The sequence below is a fragment of the Ochotona curzoniae genome, unplaced genomic scaffold, assembly GCF_017591425.1.
Source record: "Ochotona curzoniae isolate NIBS_2020 unplaced genomic scaffold, NIBS_Ocur_1.0 scaffold_4701, whole genome shotgun sequence".
Lineage (NCBI taxonomy): Eukaryota > Metazoa > Chordata > Mammalia > Lagomorpha > Ochotonidae > Ochotona > Ochotona curzoniae.
The window spans coordinates 70424573-70450450 of NW_024467122.1; the positions used below are offsets into that span (position 1 = coordinate 70424573).

The following is a 25878-nucleotide window of genomic DNA, read 5'->3' on the forward strand; positions in this document are numbered from 1 at the left end:
GGGCACCCCGGGGAGACCGGCGACGCTAGGTCTCCCTGGCCTGGCTCCAGTCCCCACGTGCCCAGAGACATAGGCACTTGCTCCTGACTCGGTGCCCTTGGGGACCCGCCCGGCCGGAACCTGCCAGGGCCCCGTCAGTGCCGCCTTCCCAACTTGGCAGCGCCGTGTCCTCTAGCTGGAGCCGCCCTCGGTATTTCCAGCTTGGCCCCCTGCCCGCCTCGCTGGGGCCTCATAGTCTGTCCCTCTCGGGGCCAGGTCTAAGGCAGCCTTTCAGCTTGGTGACCTCATGACCTCACCCAGGCTGCTTCCCGTCACCCCACTTGGCCTGCCCTGGTCTGGGGGCCCCTTACCTGTCTATGTTATTGCTGACTGACCCAGGCAGGGAGGGGTAAGGGAAGTGGGCGGTGCTGGGACCTAGCTAATTTGGAAACCACCAAGGAGGCCACAGAGCAGCCACCCTTGGCTCACCTGCTGCCCTCACGTGGAGACGTCTGCATCTATTGGGCCCCCAGCTGAATGCCCTAGAAAATACGGCTTCTTTAAGATGGGCACAGATAACTGGGTGACATGGGAGCATGCTCAGGCCAAGGGCTGCTGTTCCTCCTGGGCAGCCACTGGCTACCTCGGCCCTCCAGGAAGTCTGGATGGCTTGCTTTTCCAGTGCCGCAGAGAGCTCCCGACAGCTCCCAGAGTCCTCGCTAGTCCTGGCCCATGGGGTGGTGGGTGATTACAAAGGACTGCGTCTGAGGACCCAGGTTTTGCAATGTTTTCCAATACCCTCGGCTGTGATGCTGACCAGATAATGTTTCCTGTGGGAGGTCCTTTGGAGATGTGCTTTGGTGGATAGATAAGAGCGATTTGTAATTGGTATGCCAGTTGTTTATACAGGGCGAGTAGCATAAACAGTTCTCCTAAGCCTTATTTATATTTTGCATTTGTTTATCAACACCCCCCCAACTCCACCCCAACTTCAGCCCAGCTGCTTGCAGAATTATTACAAACTCTAGATTTATGAGTCCTAATTAATGGTACTTTATTATGTGCACACAATAATTTATCTTGGCAGTATGCGTGCTTTCTCCAAAAGCCTTGGTGTTTAGGGATAAGTGTCCCCTCTCCCTACTCCCCAGGGGACCAATGCGATGTGGAGTTGAGGGGAGGGGTCACATCATTTCCCTTATTAAACCAAAAGAAAGCAGACCTGGCTGGCTCAGGGCATGGTCTGAGTGAGGCTAAGATGTTGGGGGGAGGAGGTGCCCACAGTGGGGGAGGCGCTGACCAAAGTTACTTCATGGCAGTGACCAGCAGTGACTAGTGACTACCCTTGCTTATAAGCCACTGTGCTGCTGTTGTCACTGTGGTCCCTCTCTGGTCCCCTGGCCTTGTTTTAACATGCATCCAGTTGGTGCCAACCAGGCAGCAGAGTTCCCATTGACCTGAAGTGCTCGTCCTAACATGGAACTTCAAGGAGAAACAGGCCTCGGTTACATGGAGGGATTCAAGATACAGCTTTGCCAAGAGTCTAGCACTAGGGTAGGGGGTGGGAGGGGGACAGAAGTTGGGTTCTGATTGTCACCATCCTGGGGTCACATTGGACACCAAGGCTGGTGGCTTTGTCTCAAGGGGTCCATCCACACAAGACCCCTCCCACCTAAGACTTAACATAGACCAGAAGGAGCCTCACGTCCTGTTCTCTTGGTCATGACTCCAAAAGATGCTTAGATGACTTTAGGAAACATGGGTGCTGCTCTCTGCTCCACCCCCCAGCCCCTCCCCCTGTCCCCGGCTGCGGGGCCCTTGGTTTCCTGTGGAGATGGGACAGCCCCTTCTTCCCCTGTTGGTTTGCAGGCTCCTAGTCTCCCCTCTGCTCCCTGAGATTAACCCCTTTCCTACATTAGGGCGCAGCCAGGAGCAGCCTTGCGTGGTAGTGTCACAGGCAGGAACTCAAGGCTGATGGTGCCTTTGTAATGACCAAGCCACCCTGCCCAGGTTGGCACAGATGGGACAGGGGACAGAGGGACCATGGGGCTGGGAAAGGACACGGATGGGTGTTTGGGTTTTCTGCTGGTTATTTTTAACTCTGGTTTGTGAGCGGTGGCCACAAAACAGGGCCGGGATGTTGGGAGATGCCTGATGTAACGCAAAGGGCTTGGCCTGCCCGTGCCCCGCCAACCCAGGAAGAGGAGGAGGAAGTGGTTAGGTGGCCAGGAATGCAACCTGCGCCTCCCAGATTAATTAATAATTGAGAGCTGGCCCCCAGCCAGGCGGAGCCCCGGGAGATACAGCGAACAAAGACTGGTTCACTACAGTGTTGGGGAGGGGGGGCAGGGAAGGAAAAGTTTGACTTTGCCTGTGGCTAAAAGGGAAATGCACAACGGTCATGATTTATGGGCCGAATAACTTGGGATCCTCTCCTCAGTAAGCGGACTTGGGCTTGTCTTCTAGCAATGCAGGGCCACTTGTGCCCACGGGGAAGAGGGAGGAGTGAGCCTTGTGACAGGCCAACTTTGAGAAGAACTCACAACATGGGAGACAGAAGGCCGGAAGTTGAGTGCCTCCCTGACAACACTCTGTGGGGAGGGGTGACTGCTGAGTGTGGCTGCTCTGGGTTCAAGTGCAGACGCATGGGCTGTGTGATCTTGAGCAGGGGCTGGGCCTCTGTGAGCCCCCAGTTCCTCTTAGGAATGAGATGGGCTACACGGAACAATAGGTGCTCAGTGGGTGTCCATGGGATGACTGCAAATGAGGCCTCTGCAGCCAGCCAGTCCTGCACTTGTCTTGCTGGGCTTACACATGCCATGTGCTGGCTACCTGCTAGGATCAAGTCCCCAGGATTCCCTTCTGGCTTCTCTGTGTCTCAGGAAAGGCACCAGTTCCCCTGCTTCCGTGACTACACACAGAGCGGGATGTAGTTCTAGAAGGCTTTGAGGCGTTGCCATCTGTGGGGTTCAACCTGGACATCTCCCTGGGCCTCCTGTCTTTACAAGGAGAAGCTGAAGATGAGGAACTGGGTCCTGGACAGCAGGGCAGCAAGGCAGACACCCCTCGGAGTTGAAAGTCAGCCTTGGCACTCTAAGAGCAAAGATAACCCTGGGGACATTGCCCTCCTGGTATTGTTGCTCTGGCTTGGGTCACATGGCGTGCATCCAGACATAAGGGAAGAATTCCTGTAAGACAAGACTCTCAGGTGTCACCGCCCCCAGCCGGTGTAGCAGAAGGCTGTTCATCAGGTTGCTCTGTCCTTGACCTCACGGCCTTTATACAGGAATAGGCTTGGAGAACTGGGCAACCTGGCACCTCACTGTGGCGGTAGGGACAGGCGGTGGTCAAACCTGCTTGGTAGTGTGAGCCCTCAAGACTGTAGCTACGGGGCTTGGTCTCCTTCTGCCTTGAACTTAGAGTTGAGGCATGGTGCCTGGCATCTCTATGGGACAGAGCTCTTAGCAGACTCCTTCCCTCCACTCCACCTCACACCCCACACCGGGCTAGCCAGCTCTTGCAGGTGACTTGGGCATGCACAACCCACAACACAGCTTTAGCCTGTCATACAGACCATGATAGAACCGGGAGCAGTGTCTGCCAAGCCCTGGGGTCATTCGGCCCCATTTTTGTAGGGAACGTTTGCATCTCATGTTACTGCCTTCTCTACAGCAGATACTAGCATTTCATTGCGGATTAATGACCTCTCTTGTCAATATTAGCTTCTGGCTTTTTATGAGATCGCTCCTGTTTGTCCCAGGAATGTGCAGAAATGGTCAAGGCAACTGTTGCTTAGAGAAAAGTCCAGCACAGTGTGTGTGTGGTTGTGTGTAGCCTTGTAGTCCAGAAGGGTGTTTCAGAAGAAAGGATATAATGGGAGAATTTTGCTAAAATTGAATGCCCCACCCCCGGTACTGTAACTTCATTAATTTATTTTTTAGTCAGAGGGAGCTATTTATCTCACACTGCAGTATGAATCAAAGCAGGTGTATTTGACCTGTCAAGGTCACAAGGTAGGCCTGTCGGAACCTGGCAAGGACACAGATTCTTTCTTGTGGGTCAGGAGCAACAGGTTGGTGTTAGATGAGGCTAATTTCTGAGAGGTTTGAGGTTAAGAGTCTGGCACCTCTCACCCCTTCTGGCTCTTGCATTCAAAGCCAAGCTCTGTCTTCCCATTCCCCTCACAGGTTTAACAGCAAGAGTCCATCCGCGGCCACTGCCACATGCAGTGACTAGGGACGTCAGGTGATTTTTTTTTTTCATGCCATTGCAGCCCACTTTATGTTTAGGACCCTGTGAGCACCCCATTGCCCGCCCAGGCCACCGTGTCATAGGGATAGGCACAGAACTACAGCGCTCCTCCCTGCTGTCTAAATGTCCTGGCCCCTGGGCGCCAGCCGTTATCACCTGCTAAATGGGGACAGTGTCGTCCCTTTTCAATGGGCCGGGGAGGCCAACTGATGTCCCAAGAGCTCTACCAGCTCTACCAGGTTGAATGTAAAATTCCACTCCACAGCCATCCCTGAGAGCACCCTCGTAAGGCTGCACGATGCCAGGCCCTGGGGAAATGGTAGGTAGAGATGAGACCCACAGCATCCCAGGCCAACCTGCTCCCAGGTGAGCAGGATGGAGAGACATGTCCCATCCTCCTTGCAGAGGGCGTGACCCTAGGGGTCTGGATGGGGAAACAAGATTCTGACAAATGGTAGGAGACAGTAAGGACACTGAGTCATCAAGTGCCAGACAGCTGTTGCTAGGCCCTTCTTGAAACCCTCTCCCTGATCCCTCCAAGCCAGGGACTGCTCTAGAGAACCCCCAAACTTTGGCAGGATGGGCTTTATGGTATAAGTGGTGGGTGGGTGCAATTGCTGTCTTGAGATTCCCTACGTGTGTGTGTGTGTGTGTGTGTGTGTGTGTGTGTGTGTGTGTGTGGTGGGGGGGGGTGTGGTAGAGGCTTCCAGCTTTAAAACAGCAGAGAAAAGGTAAAACCAAGGTCTGCATTTTTATAAAATTTGATTTGAAGTAGTATGTCAGAATGTACAGGTACCAGAAGTACACATTTATCCAGCACGCACACGCCTGGCAGCTTTAGCACCTGTGAGCCTCCCGTGCCGGGTGTGCGTGGGCCTCTCTCATCCTGGCTGGCATCTGCCATTCCCTTCTCCCCTCTGGGTGCCTTCTTGCCCTGCTTGGCAGGCTTTGTGGGTTTGGGTTCTCCTGCTTCGCAGACAGCGCTGCAGGTCTTGTCTGTGGCTTGTCCTTCACTGGGGCCTAGTCTCCGGCATACCCTACAGCCTTTCTTCTGGGCACTGGGGTGGCAAGAGTGTGCTGGATTTGGTTGGCTCAGGGGCCGTTCTCACCCTGCTCTGAGCTTCTTGTTTTGGCAGTACAGGGTCCTTCCATGAGCCACTTTACACCAAGCCACCCAGGGATGTGCTTATCCCTGGCATTCAGGTGAACTCACCTGCCCAAGGTGACACATGAAGTAGAATTCCTGCCACTTCACCTCTCTGCCAGCTGTGGTCTCAGGGAGGAGGGGATGGTCTAGGATCAGAAGCAGGCTGACCAAAAAGCCCAGGGAGCTAGGTGGTCCTAATGGCAGATGGTTGGGCAGGCATCTGGTCTTGACCCTTCTGGCATGTTTCTCTCTAGGTGTGAGTGCATGGCCTGGAGAGAGCTGAGACAAACAGATCAAGAGCGATTTTGAGGACTTCTACTTTCATGATTTTTCCATTGGGTCCAGCCAGAAGTCTGAGGCAGGAGATTTATCAGTGAAGCTCAAATTGTATTGAGGAAATATAAGGAAAAGTACAGGTGCCCTGAACTTGGCCAGCTCTGGGAACCTGCAGGGGGAGAATGTGTTCAGACATAGGCTTCCCTTGGAACGATGCTGCTGCCTGCTGCCAACCAGCACCCCTGCACCTCTGATGTGTACCCGGGCTGTCCCCAGCTGAACCCCCAAAGGGCTGGTTTTGTTCTCTTTTGGTCTCAGATTAATCAGGGATGTCAGGTCGGGGTCAGTGCACGAACTTGGGCAGTTCCACCTGAGACTTTGGCACAACCCGGAAGACCAGCGATGAATCTGGTTTCTGGATGTCATAGACGGTGGTAAACCCCCAGGCCAGGAGGGTTGTTGAGCCCCAAAGGTCATTCATCAGGACATAGGTGTCCTTCCAGGGGGCAGCAATGCAAGCAAAGTTTTCCCACCACAGGTGGCCTCTGAGTAGGAAAACAAACAAACATACTCCAGCTCTGCCTTGGTGGGAAAACAAAAGAGGACTTGGAATGGGAGCAAAGTTCAGAGCCTTTTGTTGCAGACTCTAGTTCCTGCTCCAAACTGGGCTGGTTTTATAAGTCGCCTATCTCCAGCTTCTCTCCCTCCCCTCCCAGACCCTTGGTACCTGGGCGCCCCCTGCCTTCCAAGGACAGCAATTTGGGCTCACTGCCTTCCTAGTGTCCCTGGGGCCTTGGTTCCTAGGTGGTCCTTTGTAGGTTGAAGTGACCGGGTCTCCTTTGGGAGGACAGTGTGGAGCGCGAGCATTCAGCCCTGAGATGGAGGACAGAGCTCCGACACCTGCCGTCTGGCAGCTCTTGGAATATAGGGGACTCCCTGGGGGTGGGCCTCTGGCATCGTGGTTAAGATGCAACTTGACATCAGTCCTGTCAGAGTGCCTGGCTCCCAGTCCCAGCTCAACTTCAGGTTGTAGCTTAATGCATAACCTATGGGGATGGCTAACTCCTTGCATCCCTCTCATTCACGTAGGAGACCCAGATTGAGTTCCCAGGTAGATATAGCCATTGATGAGTGGTTGCTGGGGACTGCAAGGGGAGGACAGGTAGAGATGGTGGTGGAAGCAGGGCCTGTGGGACCCATTGCTCTGTCTGCCCACAGCATGGGGCTGGGCGGGGTCTAGGCAGGGAGAGGACACTGAGCAGGACAGTGTCTCAGGGCCTCGAGCAGAAGCTTGCTTTGTGTCAGGGTTGCAAGGCAAGAGTGCATCATTTCAGGATTTGTTTGACTACTGTGCGAGATGAAAGAACGGAAACCTTACCCGTGTCAACCCAGGCCGCCGCTTTGGCCCAGGCCAGACAGAGCAGCCAGGCGGGCGAGGGTCAGGCGCCGAGGCTGAGAGAAGGACCTTTCTACAGGGCCAGGCTGACTGCTCCCTGGAGAAGGCGCCTGCAGCCCAGCCAAGTGGCTGCTGCCTGTGAGAGCCTAACCCCTGGGGCTGCTCAAGTCCACAGCGGGAAGGCTGGGGAGGACCCGGAAGAGCGGAGAGGGTGGGTGCAGGGCCTGGCTGGCTGGATTGCCCCGCCGCACTGTGTCGCCCATCCGACTTACGTGACAATGGGGGTGCTTGTACCTCCAGGACCTGTAGAGTTATAATGTGGACTGTGAAGGAAGAACATAGGGCACCAGGCACCTGCCAACCTCCAGGCTAGGCAGCCCTCCGCTAAGACCAGTGTTTGCTACTGCAGCACAGCTAGAAAACATTTGCTTTTTGGTTTGGAGGGAGTGGAATATTTGAATGTGAGACAGACTGCATGGTTAAGATCCAAACAGGACATGTGTGTGCAGGGCCACATTGGAGGATATAGAAGGTGATGTTTAAAATACCCCATGGCCTGCCAAGGAAGGTGGGTAGCACATGGCAGGGCAGTTGGGCCAACAGTGCCGCATACGAAGGCCCTGCTGTGCCACACTCCCAGCTGCCTGCACTGGGCATGCTCCCTGACCTGCAGGCCTTGACACAGCGCTGAGTGACGGCATGAGGCAGAATGTCAGCCTAGTACTTTCGGAACTGCTTCATGCTCTGCCTGATGTTTGGTCAGATTTGTTCAGGGTTGGCTGGTTATGGAAAGTTCATGGAAAAGGCATATCATAACACAATTATTTCACCTTTTTTGCAGGGGGGTGACCAAAATAAACTTACATTTTAATTTTTCATGAACTTTTTTTGGTAGCACCTGGCATTATTACCACTTTTATCATTTTCCTTTGATTCTTTCTACTCCATTGATACATCTTATCTTCATAGATGTTATTACCTAATGAACTATATAGGTTAAGTCAATCTATTATTATTTAGACAAATAATATATAAGAGATAAGACTGGCTGTGTAGTCATAATCATATGGGGAATAGTAACCATTGTTAGCTTATGGAGTGCTTATCTTTAGCACTACTTGGCATGACACATTTGTAGTTAATCCCAACACCCTGAGGAAGTAGCCTCTGGTTGCACCCTCCCCCCATTTTGCAGATTAAGAAACTGAGGTCCAGAGGCATGAAATTGCCTCAGATTTCACAGCCTGAGTGTGGCAGAACTGGGGGTTCCCAAGCAGGCAGCTTTCTTGACTGCTTGAGATACCCTTGCCCAGCCAAGCTGCTCATTTTCTAGGGTGACCTGGGCAAGTCAATTCACCTCTCAGGGCCTCTGCTTTTTGCACCCTGGCCACGTAGACCCCATGTTGCTGTGCTCTTGGAGATCTTGCTGTCATCATCCCTGCAACCCCCCAACTTCTCCCCTCACCCCACACACTGACACACTCCCTTGTCTCAGGTGTCAGCCCCCGCAGAGAGTGGCTGAGTGACTCAGGAGGGGGTGAATCCTGGGCTCCCCTTACGTCCCCCACCAACCCATGGCAGCAGCCGAGATGGAGCCCCTGAGGTGGGCCCTGCACAGGCAGCCGCGGCAGCAGCTGAGGAGGTGGTGGCCAGACCGCCCGTGATGTAATGACCGATTAGGAACTTCCTCTTGGAAGCCGGGCTTCCTGCAGGAGCCAGAGGTGCTGGAGCCGAGGTGGGGGGTGTGAAGGGGTCGGGGGAGTGAAGAAGAGGAAACTCCTGTCAGCTGGGCCCAGCTTTTGGAAGGAGTTCAGCCCAGGCTCGCTCTAAGCCGTTGGCCATTAACATGGCCCTGTGCGCATTCCTTCTCTGCTTTTACTGCCGCAGTCCAGTGGATAAAGGACTGTTCCTCCCCCTCCCTTAAGGAAGGGGGGAGAAAGCCCCCTAATTAAATGCGACATCTCTGGTCTTGCTGCAAAACCTGAGGCCATCTCTCTCTCCCCAGTGCAGCAAATGCCAAAGCAGGGTTAAGTGGAAACGCCTTTTTCCCTCTACCCTTGATAACAAAAACTACTTATCTAATGGGCAAACAAGGCTTTAAAAGGGGTGTTAGGTTAACCAGATGCAGGGCCAGGTAATTACTCCCAGGCCTGGGAGCCACAGATGAAAAGCTGCTAGCTGGATGGGAACTTGAAGCCAAAGGCTTGACATGGGACAGAAGGTGGACAGGAGGCCCCAGTGCAGAGGGGCTTGGAAAAGGCTGGGCTCTGGCTCCTCTCGGGCCCAGTCCCCCAGCCTGCTGGGCAGATCTCTCTCATCTCTCTGGGCCTGTAAGGGGCCCACCCCCTCCTGTAGGTGCCCCCTTTCCCACCTCCCTGTGAGGTCTGGACCCTGTCTGCCTGTTGATGTGAGTATGCAGGTCCTTGTGCTCCAGTCCCAGAGAGGCGGGTAGGAGGCTGCGGCCAAGACTTGGAACACGGAAGGGGGCTGGGCCCCCTGTGAATGCTATACACCTCCCAAGTTCAGGATACATTTCTGGTTCCTTCGTGGGCTGGCCACAGCCAGGCAGCTTGGCCCAAAGGATAAGACGGCACAGGAGGGATGCAAGCCTCAGTGTGTGCACGGAGCTCTGGGGCACGCGGCCCATGGGGAGCATGCAGCAACCTCACCACCCTTTGTTCTGGAAGGAAGGCTGCTGAGTCAAAGAAGCTAAGGTTTTTGTTTGGGCTTTCAACCTTTCCTCACCTCTCCCAGACTGCAGCAGGCCCCCGGGCTGTCCAAGCAACACACAAACACACACACATACACACTTACATGTTGGGCTCCAGGCACCCTGGCAGGGCAGGGAGGCCAAGAGAAAGGAATGCCAGCCGTTCCAAGGACTGGCCCCTGTGCACGGGAGGCCCATTGTCCGGCCCCTTGCCTCCTGCCCAGCACGGGCAGCCACCACCCTCTGGTGGCAGGAATGTGGGAGCCACCAGGAGGTAACCAGACCTGTCCTCGTGGACCGACCAATGCAGAGCCATACTGAGGCTGTGTAGGACAACCACTGGGACCAAGGGGGATGCTGCCTATGGGGCACCTGGCATTGGCTTTTTAAAAATCTTCTGGTAACTGTGAGGAGGAAATGCACAGCCTGTGCATGGAGACTGTGGACAGCATGCATAAGTAAGCCTGAGGTTCTGGCTTTGCAATCGAGATTTTGAACATCCTGTTACTGAGGCTAATTCCCCAAGCCCCTTCCCAGTCTTCCTGTTCCCGGGGGGGGGGGGGTCGTCACCTGATTCCTGTCACTCATGAACTGGCTGGCCTCCTAGCAATGGAAACACAGCACGTGTCATTTTCTCTGCCTGACTCCTGCCCCACAGCAGTATGCACCTGCAAGCCACCCTTGTTGCCTGGGTCAGTGACTTGTTCTTTGGCAAGTAGTATTCCAGCTGATGCTGAGTCAGTTTCTGGCTTTGGGTGGTATTACAGGGTGTCTGGATGTCCCCAAGTTAGGTGCCAGATCATAGAGATTCAGAGCAAGGCAGAGTACTGACTGTACTGTTCAGGTGGGAAGGCAAGGGCCAGAGGAGTGAGTGAGAGGGCCTGAGGGAGGGAACCAGGGAGGCAGGATCCCTGACTCCCAGGCTAGCACTGCTGTACATGTCCATGCTGGCTGGACCCAGCCCTGCTCCTCCTTCCTCTGCCCCAGCCCTCCCAGCGGGACCCAGAGTCTGGCTGGGAAGCAGGCCAGGCCTGGAGCAGGGGGCAGTGAGCGGGGAGTTTCGGTCAGAGCTCGGTCATCTTTGATGTTGTTCACTCGGGTCTGACTCCCCAGGATTTATTTGCAATTAAAGAGCCAGGTCCTAATTAGGCTGATGGCTGTGGGAGATGGCGGGCCACAGCCTTGGAACCACGAGGAGAAAAAAGATCCCTCTGCAAGACACTGTCCCTTGTACCCTAAGTGACAGCCAGGCCGCAGACTGGAGGTGGGGGGAAGAAGGGCAGCTGTGAGGGGTGCAGGGGAAGGGGCTTTGGGTTTGGGGGTTTCTGCCTTCATGCTCGCTGGGCTGCGAAGAGTATGGAGGCTGGTGCTGCCACACATACCACGTGAAACCCAAGTGCACATGTGCACATGAGAACAAGCACCACCAGCTACAGCCCGGCTCGTCTTTGTTCTGGTCTTTCAGTTTAATTTTGTTATGTATCAAGTACCCCTTTCATGGCAGGTCCTAGACTCAGTGCAAATGCTGAGCATCTGTAAGGTATTTTAGCATTTTGTAAAGAGTCCTATCACCCATCATCCCTATGAACTCCTCTGCGGTGTTGACCCCTGGGCCATAATGCCAGTCTACCCCAGCCCCCTCCAGTAAGGACAGTGCTGGAACTGACTACGACACAGCGGATTTTTCTGCATTCAGTTGATTTCTTTCTTGGGTTTCTGGAAAAGGCAGGCATGGGCCATATGCAGAGCCACTCAGCAGTGTCATTTGATGGTAAAGATAAGGAGCTTGGGGACACTCAGCAGTTTGTCTACAGCCATACCGCTGGTCAGGCCGTGGGTCTATCTTGCTGTGGACAAGGGTGAGAAGAACACTCTGGGGTCTCAGGGCTTGATCCCAGCTCTGTCAGAGCTGCCATGCTTCCCTGGACAGCTCACTCTGCGCCCCCTGGGATACCTTCCCCAAGGCACACACCAGGCCACTGGACTCAGTAGTGGTTTCTGAAAGTTTGCATTGGTCCGCAGTGAAAGAAACTTAGGGCAGAAGAGTGTATGATAAAAGGCTACAGTGGCAGCCCCATGTGTCGCCCAGAGCCCCTTTTAGAAGTGCCTTGGTGTGTGGAAGCCCAGTGTGTGAAGTACCCTGGGCGCTGTCTGGCTCAAATTCAGACCTAGGACCTCCAGCCAGCAGTGTGCTTGTTGGGTGGGATCCCCGTGGAGCTGCCGTGTTCTGCTGTAGCTTTGGGCAAGAGCTTTGCAGGCCACTGCGCAGCCCCATAGGAAAGCACTGGGCTGCAGCATGAGGAATCTTTAGGCCAAGGGAGGAGCTACAGTGAAGGTGCCCCAGGAGAGACAGGTGGGCAGGGTGGGCTTCCCAAAGGTGGCAGTCTCTCTCCTGGAATGAAGGAGACTTAGCCAGACTGGAAAGGGAGGGACTTGCCCACTGCCCAAGATGTAGGCAGTGGCTTGACCAAGGATCCGTCTGGGAGTTCTAGGAGCACTGCTTACTCAGCTTTGGGGGGCCTCTGTGCCTGCACCAGATGGATGGGTACAGAGAGGGGCAGTGACTGGCCCAGTGCCAACAGCCTGACCTCCCTACCGTGAGAGGTGGCCCGCCAGTCAAAGTCAGGTGGCAGGGTGTCTTTTTGTCTCTCCCAACTCAACCATCAGCTGGTACCCAGAGAGGCTAAGATAGAGACAGTGAGACAAAGTATCCCAAGTTCTAGGCTGTCTGGACTTGGATTTCTCCTGCAGGCCTAGGGGACTGGAACTGGAACCTCCATGCTAGGCAGAGGGCAAGAGGCCCTGCCCAGGCTCACAGAGAAGCGGCAGCTCAGAGGATGCCCATAGGCAGATAGTCAGTCCCTGCTGAGTGGCCAGACAAGCCTCCTGGTGTATACGAGGCTGTCAGAGGGTCCTGTCACCCATTCATCTGGAACCAATTCAGATCTGCCCTTACCTGGGCTCCCAGGTGAAGCTGTGTTGTCCCCCTTGGGTTTGGCTGGGCTTGGACCGGTCTCTCCACGGAGCTTTTGCTTTGCGTTGTTCTGCCCAGGTCTCCAGGGCAAAATCTTGCCCTGCGCCTGGACCCCAGCCAGGGGACTACATGGAAGCAGGCATGCAAGTCACATCCCCTCCTTCGGTGCCTGCCCACTGCCCCAGAACTGCAAGCTCAAAGCAGAGATGATGGCGGGAGGCTTCGGGATATGAGAAGCTGGTCGTGCCTGACAGCAGGGAACAGGTGGCTGCCCTATGAGATGGACTCCTGCCCCTGCCCCTTGATTGTGTTTAGTTTTGGGCTCAGAAAACTGTTAGATCTTCCACACGATGCATAGATGGCCCTGAAGGTGTGGTGGGGAGGCGTTTCAGTACCATCTAGGATACTGCTTGGCTGTGCAGAGTGGGGAGGCCTGGGAACAGCCGCACACATCCCAGCTCAGCTCCTCTGGGGTACCCAGATGGCTACAGCATGAGTGCATGCGTGTGCGGTGCATCTAGGCATCCCCAGGAACCCCCCAGCTCCAGGCTGGTGGGTAGACAGGATAGGGAGTGGGAGGCGGTGACACTCCCAGTCCCACCCCTTGCCATGCTTGCGTCTCCTCCTCGTGGGGATTTATGCAGAGCAGCCCTGGTCTGTGCAGACTGGGTGTGGGCAGATGACGTTCTTGTCCTGGCTGTGTTCCTTGCTGGCCTGGGGTGGGGAACAGGTGGTCTGCCCAAAAAGTGAGTCCTGTGTGTGCACACTAAGGAGCATGGTGCACTGGGCTGCTACAGCGTGGGAGCTCGTGGGTCTGATTGACTTCTCAGAATTTACTGTGAAAGCACAGGAGACGGAAAGAGAGCTCCCATCTGCTGGTTTACTCCCCAAAGGTCTGCACACAGCGCAGGACCTGGCTGGGTCAGATCAAAGCCTGGAGCTGAGAACTCAGTCTGGGTCTTCCCTGAGGAGTAGCAGGTACCCCACTGCTAGAGTCTTCACCTTCTCGCCCCCCTGCCCCCCACCCAGGGCCTGCTGGCACACACAACCAACGTGTGGGCATCTCAGCTGCTGAGCCAAATGCTAGCTCCCGTGCATTGTGTCTGTGGCACCAGCTGATGGTCTGCGTGTGGTTCAGGCTGGCACATCCACAGAACATGCCCCACCTGGCTGGCACTGTGTATAGGTTGTCTCCTGAGGCTGCATATATGGGAATGATAGGTCCTATTGTGCTTGGAGACCCCCCTCTCCTCCCCCTCCCCAAGAGGCCCACCTGCCACCCTGAGTAACCCGCCCCTGCCCTGTGTTTGTCCCACAGACGCCAGCATGTCTCCGGACGCCACCAAGCCGAGCCACTGGTGCAGCGTAGCATACTGGGAGCACCGCACGCGCGTGGGCCGCCTCTACGCCGTGCACGACCAGGCGGTGAGCATCTTCTACGACCTACCTCAGGGCAGCGGCTTCTGCCTGGGCCAGCTCAACCTGGAGCCGCGCAGCGAGTCGGTGCGGCGCACGCGCAGCAAGATCGGCTTCGGCATCGTGCTGAGCAAGGAGCCCGATGGCGTGTGGGCCTACAACCGCGGCGAGCACCCCATCTTCGTCAACTCCCCGACGCTGGACGCGCCAGGCGGCCGTGCCTTGGTCGTGCGCAAGGTGCCGCCTGGCTACTCCATCAAGGTGTTCGACTTCGAGCGCTCAGGCCTGCTGCAGCACGCCGCCGAGCCCGATGCCGCCGATGGCCCCTACGACCCCAACAGTGTGCGCATCAGCTTCGCCAAGGGCTGGGGGCCCTGCTACTCGCGGCAGTTCATCACCTCTTGCCCTTGCTGGCTGGAGATCCTCCTCAACAACCACAGATAGCGGCGGCCACCTCGGCCCAGAGACGGAGTGCTCTCCCCTCCCACACGGACGAAAACCACCCTCTGCCCCAACCCCAGCCCCAAATATCATCTACCTAGATTTAATATAAAGTTTTATATATTATATGGAAATATATATATTATACTTGTAATTATGGAGTCATTTTTACAATGTAATTATTTATGTATGGTGCAATGTGTGTATATGGACAAAACAAGAAAGACGCACTTTGGCTTATAATTCTTTGAATACAGATATATTTTCTTTCTTCTCCTTCCTCTTTTTTTTTTTTAAGAAAATAACATCAAAACTGGGTGAAAAAACCTCGGTTTGATCTATGGTTTTTAAAATATTAATGCCCAGACACCCCCCCCCCAAAAAAAAACAACTAATAGCAGTCACTCATTGATAATAAAGTATTCGCATTGTAGTGGTTTTTTTTTTTTTTTTTAAACTGTCTTCTTTTTACAAAGAGGGGCATGCAGGCTTTCGGCTGGTTTGCGACCCATCAGGGCACCCTGAAGCCATTAGTTTCTTTCCTTTTTTTTACTGCATAAAGTAGAATGGCTAAGGGGCACATCACTGGACAATAGGGTGCTGTTGCTTCCTCTTAGTGGCTGTGGGGTACCCAGCCACACAGGAATGGGGGTGAGGGAAGGGAGAGTACACAGGCCAGTCCAGTCTGCTGGGGGGAGGCACGTGCTCTGGCCGGGAAGAGCCACAGGGACGGGCCTCCAGCTCCAAGATGAGCTCTGAAGAGCGCCCTGTTTCCCACCATGCCGGGGGAAAGGACCCCACCCCACTCAGCGATCTGCCCTCGGGGGGTGGCAGGGACAGGCACGCCACCCCACCAGCAGCAGCTCAGAGTCTGCCCCGCTGGGGCTGTGTGGATGATTTGCTGAGCTGTATAGTTCAGCTTAAATGCTGAGTTTCTAGAAGGATGCCTCCTGTCTGCACAGAAGACAAAGTCAAGGTTAGAAGTTAACATCAAACAGTCGGACCAGGGTCCAGAGTCCTTTTGATGTAAGTTTTTTCCAGACGATGTTTAAAAAAAAAAAAATGGCCAGTCGGCCACTTGGCCAAAGGGAAATGGTAAGCTTGTATATCTTCTTGGAGATTTATACTCACAAGTGCTCTGAGAAGTCCTGCGTATTATCTCCCACTGAGTCATCTGTGAGCCCAAGTCTCAGCAGCTGAAAACAACTGCCGCTGCTTATCCTTCCCACGGTTTTTGTGCCTGCAAGCCCCACAGCAGCTTTGCCCAGGGCTTACGTTTTGGGAGCTTGAAGTCAAGCTGTTTGCCAGGGGCTTGGCTGGGGCTGGGCACCTGCCCCACACTTGCTCACATGGCTACTGGCTACAAACCACTGTTGCTCTGCATTGGGCCACTTGGTGACGTGACTGCCCTACACTGAGCGATCGAAAGGAGTGCTCACAGGTGATGCCACCATCCCTTGTCCCCCCCATACCTGGGGAGTCGCCACCATCACTGGTACTGCCATTCTCTGTGTTAGTCATGTTGATTCTGGGTGAGGTGGTACAAGGGTAGGAATACAGGGGACAACACTCCTGGCCAGCACGTCTTCCTAGTAACACACCCTGAAAATTGCCATCCTCAGGTGGCCCGGAGACTAATCCTGTCCCTGTACCAGCTGTGGGCTGACTATATAACCTGGCACTTGCAGGTTCTGCCTCAAGTCACTCACTGGGGCCTGTAGAGGACTCTATCCTTGGTTTGGGGTCAGGGTGAGTGTCCAGCCAGGCAGGAGCACGGAAGCCAGTTCTCGGGGCAGGATCAGCAGGACTCTGTGCTGGAGCCCTGTTCCTCACAGATAAATGAGAGGGCAGGCTGGCAGGTAGGGGATGGCAGAGACCAGGCAAACAGGAGAGGGCAGATGTACATGCGCTGAAGCCAGGCTACCTGAGTTCAAATCCCAGCTCTGCCCCTCAGCAGAGCTGTAGAAGGCTCAGCCTCAGTGTTCTCATCTGTAAGATGGGCATATATCTGGCACCTCTTCAGGGGTGGGTGCAAATTGGGAGAGGGAAGCACTGTCAACACACAGCAGGTGTGACTTAACACGGGCCAGGGCAAGGAAGGGAGCCCCAAAGGGGAGCAGGGGCAGGGTTCTGAGTGGAAGTCATGGAGGTGATAAGAGCTGGGCTTTCATACAGGCCTGTGGGGGTATCCCAGGGGCTGCAGGCAGAAGTGCTGCCCTGAGCCCCAAAGCTGCCCTGGCTCCCAAAAGTGTGGTACCCACAAACTCCAGGCCCCAGAGAGAGGCTGTTCACCCTAGGTGTGGCACTGACCAATCTCTTCCGTAAGCAGGGGACCAAAGACTGGGGTCAGTAACCCCATTTTATAGATAAGGAAGCTGAGGCCCAGAGCAGGGTGTCTTCAAGCTTGGTCCCAGGCTTCCTACCTCCCCTCTACAGAGACCCAAAGACAACTTCCCTTGCCCCCAGGGAGCGGAGTCTCCCAGAGTCAGGTTGTCTTGCTGGCTGGATTGGTTCTTGAAGGACAATCTTCTGGTTCTCACGACCAGTGGACTATTCAACCCTTTCACACTGCCACTTACTCCTGCCTGAGCCAACAAGAGGGTCCCCTGTGCCCCCAAGTTACCATGGTCTTACTACTGCTTGCTGAGCTGTGGGCAGCTCCTCCAGGTGACCTGAGCCTTAGGCAGTGATTTATGCTGGCATTGCCCGTAAGGTCCTTTACTGATGGACAATACATGCTAGCATCTGTGCTGTTCCTGTAAGTTCACCAGGGGGAAAGACAAGCGCTGTCTCAGAGGCCAGACCATGTATACTGGTAGTGATTGACGTTGCCACGATGGGCCTGTTTGCAAACCAGAAGCACCATGTGCTGGGGAGCCAGGGCAGAGACATCAAACCCTTCCCCATGCCTCCCAAAGCCACCTTGCTAGGAGTGCCTGGTGCCAGCCCCAGCCCACCCTAACCTAAAGCTGAGGGCTTAAGGAGTAAGGCAGAGGCCCCTGCCACGGAGGGTGAGGTTGGGGACAGGGGTGCCAAGTCCCAGGACCAGGCGAAGCTGCTCAGTTCACCAGTGGTGACAGGAGCACACACCCCGCTGACTCCGTCCTGGTGCTGGACAATGATGGTGACTTCCCCCAGACAACGCGATCTGTGATTCACACTCCCGAGGGAGATGCTTGCTAAACAAGGCTCTGGGGACGGGGTGGGGAGTGGTGCAGTGGTGGAGGTCTGGGCACTGAGGGCTCTCGGAAGCAAGATCAGTGGGATGGAGTGGCCCCAGACTTCAGCTCAAACGGTCCACGGCCAGAGGATTCCTGTACTTCTGTACTTGACTGTTGAGGGCTGGTAGAGGTGGGTTTATCTGTTGGGCGTTCTCTCTTCTCCCTTCCACACCCCACCCCATCTCGTCTGGCCTCCACCTTACTCCCTGGGTGTGTTGGAGTGGGAGAATTAAGGGGGTGATCTAGAATGCTAAGAACAGGGGCTGCTGTTTGGCAGATAAGACAGCGCTTGGGGTGCCTACATTCCTTATCCAAGCGCCTGAATTCGAGACCCAGCTCTGCTCTCCATCCCAGCTTCCTGTCTAGTGCATGCCCTGGGCGGCAATGGAGAACAACTCAGGGGCTTGGGCCCCTGCCATCCATGGGATTGACCTGGCCCAGCCCAGGCTGTCATGAATATTTAGGGGAGTGAACCAACACATACAAGACCTTTCTGTTTCTGTTCCTCTGTCTTTCATAAACAAATAAGTTGACATTGAAAAAAACAGAGGGGTCAGCATTGTGGCATAGTGGGTATGGTCACCACCTGGACTGTCAGCATCCCATATGAGAGAGGGCTGGTTCCTATTTCAGCTCTTTCTTTCTTTCTTTTTTTTATATACCCTCTTCCTTTCCCCTCTATTTTATTAATTTTTTAGTTTTTTATTATTATTGTCATTTTATGATACAGTTCCATAGGCCCTGGGATTTCCCTTCCTCCCTCCCCAAGTCTCCTCTGCCCCCACTGAGTTCCCCTATGTTATTTCTATCATTATTCTTAATATAGTATAGTTCTTCATAAACAGTCATAAGTTCATCATTGTGGGTATGGAAAATGGCAGAGTCCAGCATCCTATTGTCAAAATATAGTTAGCAGTTTCTTTTGGAGTCCATCTTTGATCTGGAAGTAGAGATATATACTGCATTGTATCCTCACATCTGGATATGATAGTTTCCATTACACAGTTGCCATACATTCCCTTAAATGAAAAGCCACAATACAAAATCAACAACAAGAATAGAAATTTACAACACCATGAAGTTAAATAACATGCTACTAGATATGATAGTCTCCAAAAACACTTTGTCATTAAATTCTTCACTGATTCATAGATCATTCAGTAGCATCATTTCTTCAAGAAGGTTCTTGGTTTTCTTTTTCATTTCTTCAGCAACACATTAGTCATTCTGGAGCATGTTATTTAACTTCATGGCGTTTTTGGTTTCTTTTTTCTTCCTGTTGTTGATTCCGTTTTGTGGCTTTTCATCTAAGGGGATGTACAGTAACTATGTAATGGCTGCTTCATTTCTAATCCAGGCCCTGCTAATGCAGCTGGGAAAGCAGCAGAACATGGCCCAAACATTTGGGTCCCTGCACTTGCATGGGAGACCTGGAAGAAGCTCCTGGCTCCTGGCTTTGGCTTGGCCCAACCCTGGCCTTTGTGACCATCTGGGAAGTGAACCAACCAACAGAATTCCTCTCTTGCTTCCCTTCCTGTTTTCTTTTCTTTTTTTTTTTTCTTTTCTTTTCTTTTCTTTTCCCTCCCTCCCTCCCTCCCTCCCTCCCTTCCTTCCTTCCTTCCTTCCTATGTTGTTTTTTTTTTTGTTTCTTGGTTTCTTTGTCTGCCTGTCTCTGTAACTCGGACTTTCAAATAAACAAATAGGATCTTTACAAATAAAATAGAAATGGCAGCAGCAGACTCACAAGCTCTCATCCTACCCTTGTTGGGGGCTTCACGGATCTGCCTGTAGCTGCCTTATTCCAATCCTCATGCTGCTACTTATCCACAGTGTGACCTGGAGTAAGTGCCTCAGCCTCTCTGGCTCCTGTTCTCTTCAATAGTAGTGGTAATGGAATCCACCTGCTGGGGTAGCTGAAGGGCTCTGAGAAGCCCTGCTTGCGGTACTGAGTGCTGAGCAAGGATGAGCCCGTGGTACCGGGGCCCGAAAGGCAGCCACAGCTGATGAGATGAGTGTGGATTTTGGGCTGACCTCAAATGCAGGGCCCTTAACCTGCCAGGCACTTGGGGCAAGCCCCTGTTTGAGCCCAAGTCCTCAGCTGGGAAGTACAGTCCCTGGTCTGCTGCCGTGTCCCTGGCCTGGGTCACCAGGGCCTCTTGTGGACAGCACCCGTCCCTCCCACCATGTTTCACCTTGAGTGATGGGCCCCTTGGACCCACAGGAGGGACAGCTGCCTCTTAGGGTGGCCTGGGAGGCCCTGAGAGCATTCGGCCTCAGCCCCATGTCAAGCTGAACAATCCCCTTCTCTCTTTCTTTCTCTCTCTCTCTCTCTCTCCTTGCTGGGCCTTTACCCAAGCTCTCCCCTCCTCTCAACCATCCCCCAGTCTGCCCCCTCCAAGCTCTGACCACACCACTCCCCACCCCCAACTCTTGCAAACTCCTGGAAGCCAGAAATGTCCCTTGTCCTGCCCGCCCCCCTGGCCCCGAGCCAGCCCACTGCCGGGCACAGAGGACAGGCTCCCTGGATGTTTGTGGAATGTAAGGGTCAGGAGGTGATGGCTGTGGGTGTGTTTTATAAACTTGAAAGGACCAAACAGGCATCCAGAGGGGGTGTGTTTATTAGTATCATGTGTCTCCATGACAACCCCCAGCTGGTGCCTCCCTCCAGGCTCCTAAGAACACACCCCGCCCCCATCCTTGGCCCCCTTAGGGTTGTAGGGGCTCAAATCCAGCAGCCTTCCCCTACCCTCCTGGTGGTGCAGGAGTGAGAATTCCTAATCTGCCGCAGGGAGCCAGGGAGTGGGTCCTTGGAGGGGCTTTGAGCACTGCGTGAACTTTGAAACCTGGCTGAGTGCTGCTGAGGGAGTTTTCTCTCTCCCCAAGTTTCAGTGCCTTCTTTATGTGATAGGGCTAAGCCAGAAGATTGGGGGCAGGTGTGTGGTACAATGGGTAAGACGCTCCTGGGGACACTGGCAGCTCATATCTGAGTGCCTGGTTCGAGTCCTGCTTCAGGCACATCTTTCACAAATGATGTGCACCCCGCCCCCCCAACTCCCTAACTTTTCTTTGCATTTTCTTTCTTTTTTAAAGATTTTTTTTTCTTGACTCTCAGAGTTACAGAGAGAAAGTGAGAAACAGAGAGAGATAAAGGGAGAGATAGAGAGATCAATCTTCCATCTCCTGGTACACTCCCCAAATAACTACAAAAAGCAAAACTGGGCTGATCTGAAGCCAGGAGCCAAGAGTTTCTTCCAGTTCTCCAATGTGTGTTCAAGGGCCCAAGGATCTGGGCCATCTTCTGCTGCCTTCCCAGGCCACAAGCAGGCAGTTGGGCCTCAAGTTGGTGCTTCTATAGAATGACAGCACTGCGGGTGGGGGATTAGCGTACTATGTCATGATACCCAGTCCCCTTACCTTCCTTTTCCTACACTGGAGTGAAGGGTGTTTGCACTCCTCTTCCTGGTATCAACCATGGTGGGTCTTTAGGAATCCCCTGCTCTGTGCTGCCCCAAACACAAGGTCCACATCTGTCCAATCACACCAGGTCCCCACAAAGCTGTGTGATGGCGCTTCCTGAGCACACATCCCTCTGGGCCCAGGGCTCTGAGGTCCAATCCCTGGAGCCACGTTGTCCCATCCAGGCCCACAACCAGGGTACCTGCACCTCCCTGGCCTTGATGGGGAGTGTCTCTGCCAAGGTTTGCACAACAAGCTCTGAGCTACGTAGGGGCTTGTAATGGACGCCAGTCTGTGTGCTCTGGAATCCTCAGTCTGCCTGGGGCTGAAGTTGGGGTTCCACTGGGGGAGAACCTTTGTGAGCCTACCCCTCTCAGGGGGTGGTGTCCTTGGAAGCCTTTGTGCTGGTTTCTAGGCCGGGGGGCCAAGCTCTTAAGTATTCAGGAGACACTAGAAGCCTCCTGAATACTTGAGGGCTGTACTTGAATTTTCCTTGGCTAGACAGAGAGGAGACCCAGGGCCCCAAAGTTCAGAGACCCCATGGAAGCCACCCCCGGAGAGAAAGAGGCTTCCCTCGCTTCTCCATCCAGCTGTATGCCTGAGCTGCTGCTGCAGCTGACAACCAGAAGATGGCCCAGAGCTTGAGTTCCTGTATCTATGTGGGAGAGCTTGGCGAGTTCCTGGCTGAAAGGCAGAGAGAGAGAGTCATCCATTGGGTTTACAGCCCTCCCTCCCTTGCAGCACCTGCAATGATTAGGTCTGGGCCCGGTGAAATCCAGGAGCCCCAGCACTACATTCAGGTCTCCCATGTGGGTGGCAGAAGCCAAGCACTTGGGCCATCCTCTGCTGCTTTCTCCAGCGCATTAGCAGGGACCTGGATTGGGAGCAAGCAACTCGAATCAGCACATTGACATGGAATGCTGGCATTGTAAGCAGTGTCTTTACTCGTTGCACCACACAGTGTTGAGCCTTATATATTCTTTTTAATGCTAGTCTATACTCACTAACAGGCCTTTTTTTTTTTTTTTGTAAGCCAGAGGTCAGAGAGACAGAGATATAGATAGAGATAGAGATAGAGAGATCTTCCATATTCATATTCACTTTCCAAATGCCTATACCTGGGACGGAATCAGGGTGACGCCAGAACTAATTCAGGTCTGCCCCGTGGGTGGCAGGGGAGCACCTGAGCTGTCCCCTGTTGCCCCCGGGGCCACATTAGCAGGAAACTGGAATTGGAAGCAGAATCTAGACATGCACACAGGCACTCGGATACGGGATGCAAGAGTGCCAGGCAGCACGATAACCATGCCCCCTGCCCCCATGCCAAACTGTCCATTAGAAATCACAGGAAAGGACATGAAGCTTGGTTTGATTTGGTTTTTCAGTGGAACTTGGCAGCAACAAGGGAAGCTGAAGGAATTTTGTCTTGCTTCAGAAATCGTCCCTAAGGCAGATAAACTCCCAAAAGAAAACACAGATGAAGAATTGGCTGGTATATGTTTTTTCAACATTTGTTTATTTATTTGGAAAGCAGAGTTACAGAAAGAAAGGGCAAGACAGAGGGGGTGGGGGAGAAAGGGGGGCATCTTCCTTCTGCTAGTTCATTCCCCAAGTTGCCTCAACAGCCAGAGCTGGGCCAGGCTAAAATCAGAAGCCTGAAACTTCATCAGCATTTCCCATGGCAAAGGCCCATGTAGCCCGGCCGTCTTGTACTGCATTTTCTGTCATTCAGCCTTGCAGATAAATAAAGTGAAACTTTAAAAATATATATATAGACACATAATCAGTTTGCTGGGTTGAAGAACAGCAGCCAAGACTCAAACTGGCACTCTTACAAGATGCTGGCATTGCAGGTGGTGGCTTAACCCACTGAATCACAATGTTGACCCAAAGAATTGACTAGCATTAGGGCCAATGGTGATCCATTGGAGAATGAGAAACGGATGCCCAAAAAACCTAGATAAAAATTTCCATCAATTCTACCACCCTAAAAAACTTCCCCTAACCCTTATGTTAAAAGCAGATAAGCAGGACTGGCTCGGTGGCTCAACAGGCTAATTCTTGCCATGCTGGCATCCCATCTGAGTGCCAGTTCTAGTTCTAGCTGCTCCACCTCTGATCCAGCTCCCTGCTTATAGCCCAGGAAGGCAGCAGAGGGTGGCTCAGATCTGTGGGCTCCTGTACCCATATAGAAAACCTGGGAGAGGCTCCTGGCTCCTGGTTTAGGATCAGCTTAGCTCTAGCCATTGTAGCCATTTGGAAATGAACCAGCAGATGGAAGATCTTTCTCTTTGTCTCTCATTCTCTTTGTGAATCTGCCTTTCCAATTATGAAAAGATCCTTTTTTAAAAGAAAAAATAAGTATTTTTATATTTACTTATCTTTCATTAATTTTTATTTATTTTAAAGAGAGAGAACACTTCCATCCACTGGCTTACTCCCCAAATGTCTGCAAGAGCTAGGTTTGTGAGCCAGGATCCAGGAGCTCCTTCTAGATATTCTATGTGGGTGCAGGGCCCAATCAGTTAGGTTATCTCCCACTGCCTTCCCAGTGCATTAGTAGTGAGCTGGATCTGAAGTGGAACAGCTAGGAATTGAACTGGCAGTGTCACAGTTTCCAACTTAACACTCCACACTACAATGCTGTCATGGACACCAGCATTTAAAAGATATAATAGGGGTTGGCATGGTGGTACAGCAGGTTAAGACACTATTTGCAATGCTGGTAACCCCTCTGAGCACCAGTTTACCAACAGTTCCACTTACCATCCAGCTCCTTGCTAATGTGCCTGGGAAATATTTGGGCCCCTTCTGTCAACATGGGAGACCTAGATAAAATTCCTGACTCCTGGCTTAGACCTGGCACTACCCAGGCCACTGTGGCCATTTGGGAATGATTCAAAGAATGAAAATCTTTTTGTCTCTAGCTCTGCCTCTCTATCATTCTGCCTTTCAGGTAGGTGAAGTAAATACATGCATATTTTAATTATATCAGTGGCAAAGCAGCAGAAGGCACCTGGATTAAGGTAATCTCCTTTCAAAAGTTGCTGTTCCACCCACCAGCATGAGCTGGAGCTGGGGCAGGCCGGGCCAGGCCAGGCTATGAACTGCTGGGCTCAGAACTCCAACCACTGGGAAAATTGCAGGATCTGTGATCTGACCATGGAGTGCACGAGTCAGTACTGGGCCTCCTCAGTTGCTGAAGATGGTGCAGTGGACAGCATGCCCAGATGCACATGGGAAAAATGGCAGGTCCACTGGGAACTGCAGAGGACATCTAGTACCATATAGAGGATGGAGGGCAGAACAAACGGGACAACTGTCCCAGCCAAGCATTGACAACAAGTATCCAGGCAAATGAAGACTCTTAGGTAGACTATGTCAGTCAATGGAGTTTGAAAGACTTTCCTCATTCTTGGAGCAACAAAATAAACAGCATTTCAGAGCTATTGAAATCACTTGAACAGAACCCTTGGAGTATGCGCCACATTAGGGACCCTGGGATGACACTGAGTGGCTGTCCCCCATCCCTGGGTACTGATGTGGTTAGGATGCTGAGTGTGACTTCTCCCCTTCTCTCCCTGCTTCCCCCAGATATAGGAAGAAGAAAAAGAAAAGTTGGAAACAATGGTCTCATTCACTTTCCCCCATTCCTCAACCCTCCCCACCCTAATCAGTGGTCCACATGGGTATTCATCCTTCTCAACTATGTGAACCTCATAAAAAATAAAACTTATAAATAAATAGATAGTTGCTGCTTTTCTTTTCAACTTTGGCCCTACAAGATGGCTCCTGCAAAGGAGGGTGGCAAGAAAAAGGGCCGCTCTGCCATCAATGAGGTGATGACATGGGAATACACCATCAACTTTCACAAGCACATGCACAAAATTGGCTTCAAGAAGTGGGCTCCTCGGGCACTCAGAGATCCAGAATTTTGCCAGGAAAGAGATGAGGACTCCAGGTGTGTGAGCATTGATACCAGGCTCAACAAAGCTGTCTGGGCCAAAGGAACAAGGAACATCCCACGTACATCCATGTGAGATGGTCCAGAAAACGTAATGAGGTGAAGATTCACCAAATAACTCTGTGCTTTGATTACCTGTGTGCTTGCCACAGCTTTCAAAAACCTACAGTCACGTGGATGAGAACTAAATAAAATTTAAGACTGAAAAAAGAAGTTGCCGTTCCATGAGTCAGATGCAACTTGGCTTGGGGGAGAAATCCGGTGGCTGGAGGCAGAAAGCAGAGTGTCTTGGGTTGCCAAGTTGAGCAGCCCTAAAAGTGCCCCATATGGTGTCAGCAGTGGTGACTCCCGGGTAGGGCTTCAGGACTGCTTGGTGGAGTCAGAAGCAGCTGCAGTGCAGGCTCAAGTCACAGACAGGTACACCTGGCTTCCTTGCTGGGAGACACCCTCTCCCTCAACACCTCTGCACTGGCTGGAGCCAAGTCGATCCAAAGCCAGGACCCAGGAGCTTGCTCTGGGTCTCCCACATGGTGCAGGGTCCCAAGCCTTTGGGGCATCCTCTACTGCTCTTCCAGGCTATAGGCATGGAGCTGGATGGGAATTGGAGCAGTTGGGATACAAACCAGCCCCTATTTGAGATCCCGGAG

The 25878-nt window shown here is 53.1% G+C and overlaps 1 protein-coding gene and 1 pseudogene across 1 annotated transcript in view; both read left to right on the forward strand.

Moving 5' to 3' along the window:
- Positions 1–14958, forward strand: part of SMAD6 (SMAD family member 6) — a 65994-nt gene extending 51036 nt beyond the window's left edge. Inside the window, exon 4 of the mRNA XM_040969670.1 lies at positions 14052–14958. Within this exon, the coding sequence (XP_040825604.1) occupies positions 14052–14593 (542 nt within the window). The 3' untranslated portion in view covers positions 14594–14958. The remainder of the gene's footprint in view (positions 1–14051) is intronic.
- A 10094-nt stretch (positions 14959–25052) lies between these two features.
- LOC121148414 lies at positions 25053–25412 on the forward strand (annotated as a pseudogene).
- Positions 25413–25878: the final 466 nt, after the last annotated feature.